At 38.4% G+C, this 14,004-nt stretch overlaps 1 protein-coding gene across 1 annotated transcript; it reads right to left on the bottom strand.

The window, feature by feature from the left end:
- Positions 1-5,759: 5,759 nt before the first annotated feature.
- ccdc15 (coiled-coil domain containing 15) lies at positions 5,760-11,526 on the bottom strand. The gene is made up of 9 exons (XM_080014053.1): positions 11,306-11,526; positions 10,270-10,491; positions 9,089-9,184; positions 8,563-8,628; positions 8,176-8,286; positions 7,980-8,083; positions 7,208-7,402; positions 6,303-6,448; positions 5,760-5,984 (listed from the first exon to the last, which is right to left on the bottom strand). Exons 1-9 carry the CDS (start codon positions 11,480-11,482, stop codon positions 5,920-5,922), a joined length of 1,182 nt encoding a protein of 393 aa, XP_079870179.1. The 5' UTR covers positions 11,483-11,526; the 3' UTR covers positions 5,760-5,919.
- Positions 11,527-14,004: the final 2,478 nt, after the last annotated feature.

Genomic DNA, 14,004 nt, shown 5'->3' with positions numbered 1-14,004 from the left:
GGGATCCCAGCCGGTCCCTGCGGCGGACACCGGACACGTGGTTTGTGGCCCTCAATGACGTCACGCTGCGGGTGTTGATCTATTTATTTGTTTATTTCTTTTATTTTCTGCGTGAGCGGTACGCAAGAGAGAAGGAGAGAAAGAAAGAGAGAGAGAAAGAAAGAAAGACAAAAAGAAAGAAAGAACACACTAAAAGCATTCAAAAATAAAAAAGGAAGGGAAACGGACTAAAAAATAAAGAACGAATGAACATACTCAAAAGCATTGGAAAGAAAAAAAAAAAAGGAAGGGAAACAGATTTAAAAGAAAGAAAGAGAGAACCTACTAAAAAGGATAGAATTTTTTTTTTTAAAAAAGGAAGGGAAACAGACTAAAAACAAACAAATCAATAAATAAATAAATAAAGAAGGAACATAATAAAAAGCATGAATAAAATACAAAAGGAACTAAAAAGAAATAAAGGAAGAAACTAATAAACACCATACTGAAAAAGCATTAACAAATAAAAAAGGAAGGGAAACATACTAAAAACAAATAAATAAATAAATAAATAAATAAATAAATAAAGAAGGAAAATAATAAAAAGCATTAATAAAATAAAAAAGGAAGGGAAACATACTAAAAAGAAATAAAGAAACTAAAAAACAACATACTGAAAAAGCATTAACAAATAAAAAAGATACAAACATACTAAAAAGAATCAAAGAAAGAAAGAAAGAACATACTAGAAAGCATAAAAAATAAACAAAAGGGAAACATACTAAAAAGAAAGAAAGAACATACCAAAAAGCATGAAAAAATACAAAAAAAGGAAGGGAAAAATACTAAAAAGAAAGAAAGAAAGAAAGAACATACTAAAAAGCATGAAAAAATACAAAAAAAAGGAAGGGAAACATACTAAAAAGAATCAAAGAAAGAACATACTAAAAAGCATGAAAAAATACAAAAAAAGGAAGGGAAACATACTAAAAAGAATCAAAGAAAGAAAGAACATACTAAAAAGCATGAAAAAATAAAAAAAAAAAGGATGGGAAAAATACTAAAAAGAAAGAAAGAAAGAACATACTCGAAAGCATAAAAAAGATAACAGGGAAGCATGCGACAAAGAGAGACATAAAGAAACTAAAAAAACAACATACTGAAAAAGTATCACAAAATAAAAATGGAAGGGAAACATACAAAAAAAAAGAAAGACAAAGAAAAAGAAAGAAAGAAAAAAAACAAAGAAACTAAAAAACAACATACTGTCCTAAAAACTGCACTTGATAAACAAGTTAAAATGGAACATACAAGCAAGGGAAACTTACAAAAACATTAATAAAACGGAAAAAAGAAGGTAAACACCATGATCCATCACTGGGTTGCCACTTTCAGTCCTAATGTAAGCAAGTAAGTTGTAAAGTGGAGTAATTTGGAAAGTGGACAAGGAATGACAAGACAAGTCAGATGATTGTTTTATTAAACAGCTGTACAAAATAATCAATACATAGGGTCCAGTTTATTTGTTTTAGGTACGGGGTACACTTTGGGGATTTTGTGTATTGCAGCGAAATATACTGAACTTATAAACATCATGTAGTTACGTCTATGTAATTTCACGAATCCAACTTTCATGCCATTACATAGGAAGCATTTCCATTTCAACCACACATTAACCATTGACAATAATGGAAAAACATACATTGAATGTATTTCTATTAGTGTTTTTTTCCCACAGTATTTTTCTTCAGTACTTATTTTTTTTGGAATATTGTGACTGACTTTGACGATTGGATTTTTGGACAATGGCTTATCTATTGTCTCTGATTTTCAGCGATTTTTTTTTCGGCATCTGGAACAAAAACAAAAACAACTTTACATACACACATACATTTCACTTTCGAAATACATAAATACATGTGAGTTTTAATAACTTCTTAGTTTTTTCTGTTAATAATTTCCAGTTGGAAACTTCAGTTTAACTAAAGTTTGTGAAGTTAAGGTGTTAGGAAAATGTTTATACATGAGGTTTATGAAAAGAAAAAAGTATTTAATTGTTTTACTTTTAACAATATCCTGTCATTGTTATAACTAACCTTGCTGCATGTAAGTACATCCGGAGTGTCAGTGGCGGTAGGTGGCGCTGCCTCTCGTGTACGTCAATTATGACGTATTCACATCGATTAACGATAACAGTCGAATTTACGTCATTTATTTGTACAATCGTACAAGTTTTTGTGGACTACTTTTTATTGTATTTTTCATTTATCCGGCAAAGTAATGGGGACCAGGGATTTATAATATTAATCGAAGAGATCTACTGATATCAACCAGGTAAGAAGCTGTACCAACACATACGTAAATCGATAGTTGGTAACGTCGAACAAGTAAAGAGTGACAGAGTCTGCGCTGCACAACGGACATGGTCCGACTAGACGTTCTCCATCGGAATCTGTACATTTATAGTAAATATTATGATGTCATAGCTTCATGTCAGTTAAGGAAGATCAGCTGAATATTTCCAGTCAAAGTTGTTTGGTTTTTCATTAATATCGGCTCCGTTTGTGTATCGATTTGGGTGACATTTATACCATGAGATCCTTGTGACATAGCGGTTTAAATGACACCTTAACCGTGTCCACAGGTTCTGCCGAAGTCTGTGTTACAGATAGTTTTTAACCGGGTTGGACATGTTTCGGCGTGAAATGCATTGGACCCTATCTGTGATGTCGATCAAATTTGGTCGCTTTTTTTGCGAATATCTGCTCTGTATGTGTATCGATTTGGATTTGACTTCAACCACGAGGTGTTAGTGAGAGCGCGGTTCAAACAAGACACCAACGTGTTCGTAGCGTTACAGAAGTGAAAGGGTGGCTTTAATCTGCAGTTTGTAAGTCAGTGGTTTTTGCTTGTAAGATAAGATAAGATAAGATAAGATAAACCTTTATTTGTGCCACAAAAGGGACATTTGCACAGTTAGAGCAGCAAAAGGTGACAGCAGAAGATTAAGAGCATCAATAAAAAGTTGTAGTAACTAAAAGTAAATAAGAATCAAGGTAAGCACTATAAACAATATAAAATGTATAAAAATATATACCTAATACAAAACAAAATAAATAATAATCTGAGTATTAAAGAGTATTGCACATATTTAGACAAATTGCACATCAGGGATTGTACTTTTTTTTTTGATAAGTTCATAGCTCTCATTTCGTCCTCTCTTTCTTTTTCCATCTAGTGTCCAGTGTAGGGCTACTTTTGGGATGCTGTTTGTCTCTCTCCTCATCACATGCCCAATCCAGTTTCAGCGCCGTCTCGCAATGATATTATCCATGCTGTCTTGCTGGCATCTATTAAGTAGCCTATTAAGTTGCCCCAGCAGACCACTCCATAAAAGATGGCTGAGGCCACCACAGTGTCGGAGAAGGTCCTCAGGAGAGCCCGCTGCACTCCAAAGGACCTGAGTCTTCTGAGAAGATAGGGTCTGCTCTGACCCTTCTTGTATAGTGCATATGTGTGATGAGTCCAGTCCCGTTTATTGTTCAGGTGAACACCCAGGTACTTGTAAGATTCCACTATATCAATGTCCATTCCCTGGATGTTCACTAGAGTCTGGGGGGAGTGTCTGCGCCTGCAGAAATCCGCCACCGGCTCTTTGGTTTTCCCTGCGTTTATATGGAGGTGGTTCCACTGGCACCAGTCCACAAAGTGCAGGGTGTGTTCTCTGTATTCCCTGTCGTCCTTGATGAGGCCGACGATTGCAGAGTCATCAAAGAACTTTTGCAGGTGACAGCTGGTTGAGCTGAACATGAAGTCTGCAGTGCAGAGAATGAAGAGGAGAGGTGCCAAGACCGTTCCGTGCAGGGCCCCCGTGCTGCAGATGACCATGTCAGACTCACAGTTCTGAGACCTCACATACTGTGGCCGGTCCGTGAGGTAGTCCAGGATCCAGGAAGACAGGTGATGGTCCACTCCTGTGTGCTCCAGCTTGTCCCTTAGAAGCACAGGCTGAGTGGTGTTGAAAGCACTTGAGAAATCAAAGAACATGATCCTCACAGTGCTCCCAGGCTTCTCCAGGTGAGAGCGAGCTCAATGTAACAGGAAGATACAAGGGTCGAATGAGAGATGTGCTCAAGAGAGCACAACGAAATCCGAAAACAACGATAGCAGCGGCAGGAATCCAAGGTTGGAGTGTGTGAGAATTAACACTGCTATCTGAAATAAAAGATATAGAAAAAATAAAGTTATGTGACTGAGGTTATATGTTCTCTTTATTATGTGTGTGCATATATACTTATGTGATTACAAAGATTTGGATATACTGTTACAGTAGGTTCTGCCAAAGTTTGTCTTACAGATAGTTTTAGATTTAAAAATTCTGAGCCCGAGGGGCTGGCCCCCTAATAACAATGACAATTATTATTATAATAACTGCAGTTCATCGTGGGCCAACATTCGCCAAACAGCCAGCAGTCATAAATTCAAATTATTTCACAAATTTTAACTTAAGGGGAGCTCAAGTAAATGTCCAAAATTCTGGAGAGGAGCAATTATTCCCCTGGATTGCCAGGCTTGGACCAGGCATTCATTCTCCACCCCTGTATAGTAAATAAAAAAACACCCAAACACATACACAAAATGTGTACTTTGCGCTTTTTGATGGAAGGAGCCATTAGAAGCAACATTATTCAGGTAGCATTGGGATTACGACCTAATGTGTGCCAAGAAAACCTTCCCCACAGTGTTACACCACCGACGGCCTGAGTTGTTTATACAAGGCACAACGGCAGCATCACTACTCCTTATTAGGTCCATGATATAAATATACTGTATATTGCATTATCCAATCCTGTAAAGTGTTTCAACTAACTAACCAAAAATGTAACACACTTTACTAGTTCACTGTCACACGAAAATTTAAACAGTGGAGCCTCGCATTGCAAGTGTACCAGTTAACGAGTAATTTGTTCTACTAGCTGAGGCTCGTGCAAATTTTTGTCTTGTTTTACAAGTGGAAATCCACATTACGAGCGAGGTTCATACAGCGACCGCGAGGCTCGCACACGCTCTCCCGACAAGCGTGGCCACCGCTCGCTCAGTTCCCGCAGATATCTCGTATCTTTCTTGTGTTTTCCCAGTGTTTTTTAGTTTTGTGCGTTTGTTGCTATTATTTTATAATAATTCGTTGTGTTACCGATGGCTCCTAAGGTTAGTGCAAAGAACAGTTCTGAGAGGAAGAAAAAGCTAAATACGAGTGAAGAATTGAAGAAGGAAATCATTGATAAACATGGGAAAGGAACGAGTCTAGCACGTCAATACGACTGAAGAACGTCGACGATATGCATATTCTGTTTTAAAACCCATAAAAAAAAGATTTTTGGGTGATTTTGGGTTTGTTTTTGGGACTTGGAACGGATTAATTACAATTAATTTCAATGGGGAAAATTCATTTGTAAAACGAGTCTATCGTAAAACGAGCTCGGTCATGGAACGAATTCAACTCGTAATGCGAGGTTCCACTGTACAGGAAAGGTGAAATTATCCAACATTAGGTTTGTCACCAAAATGTGAAACATTGACTTTTTTTTTTTTTTTTTCTTAAACACAGAACTGCATGCTTCGTCATCTCAGATTTGAGAATGATCTCAAATGTCATAAACCCTTCTAGTGCTACTTAAAATTGTGGAAAGAATTGGACCTCTGTAAAAATGTATCAGTTCAAAACCTACGGTATCAGGTCAAAAAAAAAAAAAAAATGCAATAACATACAATACAAATGGATGTGTTTTTATATATCTTCATAATATCAAATAAATAAATAAACACAAAACAGCTGTAAGTTCAACACAAAAAGTTAAACCACATCTATAGTCAAAATCTATCAATTTAGCATTTTGGTCACTTCCAGCATGAGTCCGTCTCCATCTTGGACGAGAGACTTCAATGTTTGCTGTCGACGTTCTTCAGATCCAAGCTCACCGTGGAGCGCAGTGCTTGGATATACGCTGTGGGAGAGAGCATCGTCACTGCGTTGTCATTCTGCTTCTGGTCAAAGCGCATTCAGTTGTGTACCAGATATTGGGCCTGGTTCATCAATAAGAACAAGTTTAATTTATATAAGGTTATTTGTCAAACTGCAATTCAAACTTCTCTTGCAATCTGGATTTTGATACTCAGCCCGACAAATAATACAAAGTGCATCTTCTATCCAGACTAGAGTGACCCGATCTCTCCCCTTCAGAGTGGATTGATGTGCCAAGAGTACAGACCATGTGACGTTAAGAGAGGCGAGTAGTTCCACTGGAAAACTAAACTGTGTGTACCTTTGGGATTGTTGTAAAAGACACAGTTATTGGCACAGGTGTCGGGATGAGTGTCCCAGAAATCTTGTCCACAACAACAGAGAGGGGGCAGATCCAACTTCCTGCTGGCTTGACACTCCCTCAGAGCTCTCACAGCCTCCAGCAACCTGTGGATTTGTGGAGAAGGCGGGAGAAGACTTGTACTCATGTCCTGTGTCCGAAATGGTATACGATGCAAATGAGTGTTTTGTATGTCTGAAACCAGAGTATGCTCATATAGTACGGGAAAAGTACCAGGAAGTCATATTCCATCGAGTGAAATATTTGCAAACACGACACACCATGCTGGCAAGTGTATTCCACTTGTGAGGACAAGTCTCGATTGCAGCGTCGTCATCATAAGGCAGTGTGCTGAAAGGAAGTGGCGCGGCTATATGACGATGTAGTATCTTAAAGAAGTTATTGTTACTGTGGCGTGGTTTGAGCAGCCACACCTGTCTCGGGTCTATGTCATTTGGCCGAGTATCAGTGTGGCTGTTCGCCTGTCGCTCGGTAAACTAATCAACGAGAAACAGGTAAAAACCCAATCCGGGTTTACTTTTAAACACATACTAAACCCTGCTGGACGATGGTACATGTGGTAAGCAGTATGCCATTTTGGATGGCAGGATAGCATGCGACTATGTTTATGTCAGTTTCCCCTTTCATTCTGAGATTTCACATTCCTATCCCGAACTAATAGGAATGGCCTGGAATTGGACGGACTCTCCCAAAGGGCTAAGATACCAAATTTTATAGTCCCCCGTCAATCGGTTCAGCTGTCAGAGCCATTTAGAAGTGTAGCATAGCCAGCCTAAGCCTAACCCCCCAGCAACAATAGACAGAAATGTTCTTTTAACACAAGAGCTTAGGAATAAAAATGGCACCTTTTAGGCTCCCTCTCTTTTTGCTTGCATCTTTGCTTCTCCAGCTGAGCCCGTCTCTCCTCTTCCTCCCGTTGTAGCAGCTCCAAAACGGAGCGTTCCCTTTCCTGGATCACTAATCTGCTGCTTTTGAGCTGCTGCAGACTCTGCAGCCGCTGCTCCTCCTGAAGACGGATCTGCTCCTTTTCCACTTTGATCCTTTGAGTCACGAAACACAGTAATATATGATATGGGTGTATAGGACTGGCAACTATAATGTGAGTTTTCCATCCCGGAGAAGATTTAATATTTAAGGCTTTCAGGTTTGCCCCATTGGACTGCATTGGAGCACAGTGATAAGCTGTGGCAGAAGTTTAAGTTTTTCATTAAAAAAAAAAATAAAGGGTTCAGTGAGGTTGTGCTATGAACAGCTATAAATGATGTAAACCAACCTGTGTTGATAAATCACAAATGATAAATAGTAGAATGCAGTTCAATTAATTTGTGGAGAACATTTTGGTGTTTCTTTAAAACCTCATCTTTGGTTATGGGGAAATATACCATAGTCAAAAGAACAACTTGATGAGTTAATAACAGACACACTAAGATGGTTGATAGAAACAAAAGCTTATTCCTACATTGTATGACTCTGCGTTCGTTTTCAGAATCAGTGGCGACCACAGAGAGTCATGCTGGATGTTTTATCGCCCTGCTCATATCGTGTCCCAAAACCACGCTGGAAGTGATACGGTTTACGTAATCGGAACCTAAAACCGAAAGGTTGTGTTGGAGTCACCTCGCAGTTTTCTCTTGGTGTTTCTTAAATTTCTTGTCCTCCCTCGCCTGCTCTCTCTCGGCCTCCAAGAAGTGACGCCGTTGCGCCAGGAACTGTGAGCCGCGCTGGACAGAGAATGAACGCTGCCGTAATTGTGTTTCCTTTTTCTTCCCCTCAACGAGCTGTGTCAAAGAGGTCACAGTTTTGATGAGCATACCTGCCGTTTCAGTTCCTCTTCGTCACTGACCGGCCAAAGCACAGGTTTGGCTCTGGACTGTGTCCTGACACTGGGCACTGTTTGGACAAGGTTCTCAAACGGCTCGCTCACCTGGGATTGGTTCGCCAAACCCGCGCACGCAAGCGCGCGCGCACGCACACGCACGCACGCACACGCACACACACACACACACACACACACACACAAACACACACACACACACGCACACACGGTATATGCTTAGTGACAGCTATAGATAGTGACAGATGGACGGATAGATAGATAGATAGATAGATAGATAGATAGATAGATAGATAGATAGATAGATAGATAGATAGATAGATAGATAGATAGATAGATAGATAGATAGATAGATATTGTATTTACGTCGTGCTGAACAAGTGGACACGGGTCCCCATCTCCCTCTTTAATGCTCTCCACTTCCTCTCCTTTCTGTCGGGGCACAGAGAATAGAAGTGAACATTAAAGGATAGCCGGTACGAGACTAGAAACAGGAAGGTGCGCAGATGTGTAGCTAACATTACACTTTGGAAGTACTCTGGCAGCTGCAAAAATTTGTTCTAAATAAAATATGATATTTTTTTCAAAACATGTTCAAAATATACACTACACGCGTGACTTTAATGTGAGTTTCCTGTTTGTTTTTTTAAAGCTCAAACATTTGACCCATTGGACTACATTTCAACACTTTTGAAGAGTTGCAAAAGAGATGTCACTTTCTTCAGAGTCAAGTGTTTTTGCAGTTGTTTTATGAACAGTTATTAACAACTGATGCCTGGTTTGAAAAATGCAGAAGCGGAACCTACCTTTTGAACCCAGACTAACTCTAATTATAGAAAACGGTGGAATTAGATTGTGTAGGAAAGAGGAAGGGGGTGTCAGACACACTCACATCTCTGGACGGAGAGCTGCTCCACTTGCCTCCAGGAAGCTGTGACATGATTTCTCCATCTGAGATCGTCTGACAGGCAGCTAGTTTCCGTCTGATCTGATGAATCAAAATCATACGCTTTTGCTTATTATAAATGGAGACAGAAACAATTGATGACAGGATTTTCCACCATGTGCTTTTTAGTCAAGGCTTAACAAAGGTTGCCAGTAGCCTCTGGTCATGCAAAAATAACCATCATATTGACACGATACTGCTTCACTTAATACTTCACTCACTTTTTTTAAAGACCATTGTTTATACTTCAAAGACAGAGGTAATGGTCATATATATATATATATATAGATACACACACACACACACACACACACACACACACACACACACACACACACACACACACACACACACACACACACACACACACACACACATATATATATACATACAGGTACTCCTACAACCAGGTTGTTAAGTGAATTGGTCGATAAGCGAGGACCCGTGTTATTTTTTGGACATTGTGAACGCTAGAGTAGTGAATACTGACAGACTGTGGGAACGAGACTGACTGAGAACGGGGATGAGATGAGATGTATACAGTGTATATTGTACATATAGTATATATAGTGTATAGTATATATAGTATATATAGTGTATATAGTATATAAGGGGTGATGCGCAATGAGATGCTTGACGCTGAGACGCTGTGGCATTGTACGCAATGCACAATACAGACTGGTCAGAGAGCTGGCTTAAGTCCGAACAGTCGTTAAACAGGTAGGTCATTAAGTGAGGAGTACCTCTGTGTGTTTTTGTGTGTGTGTGTGTGTGTGTGTGTGCGCATGTGTATTTATATATATACATATACATATATATATATATATATATATATATATATACTTTTTTTTTTTTTTTTTTTTTTTTTTTTAGAGCACTCAAACTTTGGGAAGTTTAACACTCACTTAAGTAATAACACTTACTTGTTATTACTTGTTGCCATCGCTGAGAGAAGCCTGAAGACAAACACACTGTATTCCTACTTCCCTCAGTAATTGTAACAGTGTTTGGCATTACATATTGGATTTTAATTTGCCTTGAGAGCGTAGCTGCACACTCCTTTTAGACTGTATTGCCATTACCATCCTTCATATTTTTTTTCAAGGTTTATGTATTTCCATCTTTACCTGCTGCAACAAGAGTTTTCTTTCAGGGAAAACTGTGTTGGAAAGTTGAGAGTTTAAAAGTGACACATCTTTGTGTAGATCTTTAACAGGTTGCTGCTCCCTCCTTTTGACTTGAGAGTATTGAGCCACACGGTGGTGCACTTCATCCTGAAACTGTCGAAGGCCCTCCCGTTTCTCCCTCCTCTTCTCTGCCTGCAGCCTCTCTGTCAGAGATGCCACCTCCTAGAACAAGACAGGCGTAAATGTCTATGACAAAATAAACATGCATTTGTCATGTGTATGGAACAGAAGCCCTGGGGGGTATGGTGAAAAAAACAAATGATCCACAAGTCTAAAGTTCATCCTGTTACCAAAACTTAACTAAATAAGTACCTGCAAATGTTTTCTTTTTCTAAATAAAAATCTTTAAATGAAATGTTGCAGAATATAAATCTTGTATCATTTCATTGCACTAGGGGGGAATCTATGTTTTGCACAAAGGGGGCACGACACAGACATCACAACAAACTAACATTAGTGCCACTCAGTATCACCATCATCATGTAATACAAGAACTATAAGATCGCTAGTATATATATTATACAAGGACCAAATAAATAAGTGATTACTTTGTGGGTTGATTGTGTCTGCATGAAAACGATTTGATGACATAAGGATTGGGTTTGGGAAAAGGGAGCCAACTGTCTTTTGACTGGCTGCAATGATCGCTTCCGCCAGTAAATGGCGGTGTCGAACCAGGAGTTTCGAAAGGTTACCAATCGATCGTTTTGAGCGTCTCAACACTTTTCAAAAAAAATCTCCAGCATCACTTGTGCAGCTCGAAAATATCGTGTGGAATTTTTAACCACCTAGCCCCCGCAGGGCTTCCGTAGCACGGAGCGCTTGGGGACGCGTGTCAGTGTGTCCAGTCCACCATAACATTGCCTAAGTAACCTAATTAACATTAACATTACCCGAGTAGTGTTACTTAAGGTAACGTTACCCAAGTAATATGACAATAACAATCACTACGAGTCCAAGTGGTCCAAACACTCACAAATGGGTCGTCTAGGATGTCGCCTCCACCTTCCACCCAAGCACCCACTGCCGCAATTGCCGGGTTCCTCTCAGCCAGCACTCTGTTTCGACTTTTGGGTGGCTTGTAAGAGGGTTTCTTTTGGGAACTCGGGCGATTATTGTTCGAAGCGGTGGTCTTAACGCCTGCTGTATTCATTGTACAGTTATACAATACCACTACAGTTGTTCGGTCAAGTGTGTTTGTTTACACTCGCTAGTACTTCCGCTTTTTTTTTTTTTTTTTTTTAATTCGTCCCGCGGCTGCGCAGTAGCGCCACCCACTGCCAGGGGGCGTGAAGGCGTTTGGTTGTAAACAAACCACAAAAAAAAGAGAAACATTCATAAAAGTCAAGTCAATTTCACCTGAAAGTAAATTGTGTTAAGTGTGGTTTTTGTTTTTAACATATTCATTCTCTTAACAATAAATGATAGCGATCATTTTTTAACAAATTGTTCTCCTGTGTCCCTCTCCCAGAAGAGGGACACAGGAGGAGCTCATTACAGGAGGTCATTGCACTTAGGGCATTACCAACAAAATATATAATAATAATAATAATAATAATAATAATAATAATAATAATAATAACAATACTTATAATGATAATATTAATGGTATAAAACGTACGCACGCGTGCGCGCACACACACACACACACACACACACATCTGTATCATTCTGTAGAGGTTTTTTTTGATCCTTGATCTCAATTCTACACATATCGAGAGAAATTTTTGAAAGAATACTGAAGATATACCACACATATAAACACGTAAGGCAAAGGGTAAACCTTAACCCTTTCAGCCTTCTAATACTGAACTAAATGACAATTGTTTGTAGATAATTACACATATTGGTGCTCCACTTGACATGCCACAAGGACGTCTAGTGGTAGAAAGTATTTGTATGTGTATGGGGTGTGGTGATACAGTACTGTACCTTTCTGAAAAAAATGGAATAACAATATTTTCTTTCTTTCACTTGAGTATTTAGTAAGATACATAGAGCTCAAGGGTTAGAGTCAACACTTTCTAACCCAAGTTATTTTGTGAGCAACACTAAGTTACACCAGTTAAAATTGCAATCATATACAGTTAATAATACTATAATATCATAATGTTTAGATGACAGATATTTTACTTCAGTATAATTTCAGAGCCATAGTTCAAGTCATTAAGAGACAAAAGCGTTATGGAGAATTTACTATTTGTTATATATTTAAGACAATTTATTAAACATATTTAAATGTATACTGACCATGTGACACCAAATCTAGAAAAAAACAACAACATATATTGCGACTTAATGTGTGATCCTCGATTACTAAATGCCTCCTTCTTTTTTACAGTGTTTTCAGTGAAATTCTATTGTGAACAGTTAACTGTCAGGTCTATTGTCTATTTTCACATTTTTCCTATATTGCCATTTTCACGAATAAAGTAACGGAATTAATTCAAGATGTTTTCTTTATCCCATAATCATTCATATGTTCATACATATGTAGTGAAATGGAATTGCAACGCACCTGGAGATTATACACAATAAGTACTTGCATAATAGCTAACTAATTACTAACTAATTAAACTAACTGAATGAGCTGATTCCTACAATGTCATTCAGTTAGTAAGTGAATAAAAGAAGAGTAAAATGGTAATAGACTGAACAGGGATGCAAAAATAGAAATAAGAGGAATAGACTATTATGTATTTACAGATATGTGCAGTAAAGTGGTATGTGAATAAAGTGTGGTAGTGCTCTTGCTAATCTATCTATCTATCTATCTATCTATCTATCTATCCATCTATCCATCTATCCATCTATCCATCTATCCATCTATCCATCTATCCATCTATCCATCTATCTATCTACCTATCCATCTATCTATCTATCTATCTATCTATCTATCTATCTATCTATCTATCTATCTATCTATCTGTCTATCTATCTATCTATCTATCTATCTATCTATCTATCTATCTATCTATCTATCTATCTATCCATCTATCTATCTATCTATCTATCTATCTATCTATCTATCTATCTATCTATCTATCTATCTGTCTGTCTTTCTGTCTGTCTGTCCAGCTATCTATGCATCACATACACACGTAACCTCTATCTAATTTCGAAGGTAGCGAGAGATTGGATTTTACAGTGAAAAGGCCCGATCCAGCCGTCCCTATAAGTGCCTGTGTGCCGGTGGTACTAGATATTAATCTCACATAAATCTATTTCACCTTCACAGGAGACACATAGAAACATTCAAACACACATGTGCATGCTCTCTCTGTCTCCCTCTTGTCTGACAGGAACCTCATTGTTGTTTTATGCAAAAGCTTTGGAGCTTGATAGGCCAGAAAGAGACTTATGCAAATGACCACCTCGGCGTCAGTGTGGTGTGTCGTTGGGATGTGGACGTGCACTAACCAACTTTCAAAAATGCAGATGAGCTCTTGTAGATTTCCAAAGTTTTCATCCCAACAGTAGGAACACATTTCTATTTTTTAGGTGGGGGACAAAAACAAGGAGAAGGAAACTGAAGCAGCAGTAGGAAACACTTTACCCCGGTGAGTCAGTTTGGCCCACACGCACACAAATGGATGGATTTATGGTATTATTGATCATTACAACATATGTTATATGTGTGTTACATTATGCAATATATGCTATATATATATGTGT

This window comes from Zeus faber (genome assembly GCF_960531495.2).
Source record: "Zeus faber genome assembly, chromosome: 14".
NCBI lineage: Eukaryota > Metazoa > Chordata > Actinopteri > Zeiformes > Zeidae > Zeus > Zeus faber.
This window is presented reverse-complemented; position numbering and strand designations above follow the sequence as displayed.

Excerpts from the sequence above, each read along its gene's own strand:
- ccdc15 (XM_080014053.1), bottom strand. The coding sequence starts at position 11,482 with ATGAATACAGCAGGCGTTAAGACCACCGCTTCGAACAATAATCGCCCG. Across the intron at positions 8,629-9,088 it reads GCAGCTCTCCGTCCAGAGAT|AAAGGAGAGGAAGTGGAGAG; the intron begins GTGAGTGTGTCT and ends GTGCCCCGACAG. Across the intron at positions 6,449-7,207 it reads AAAGAGAGGGAGCCTAAAAG|GTTGCTGGAGGCTGTGAGAG; the intron begins GTGCCATTTTTA and ends ACAAATCCACAG.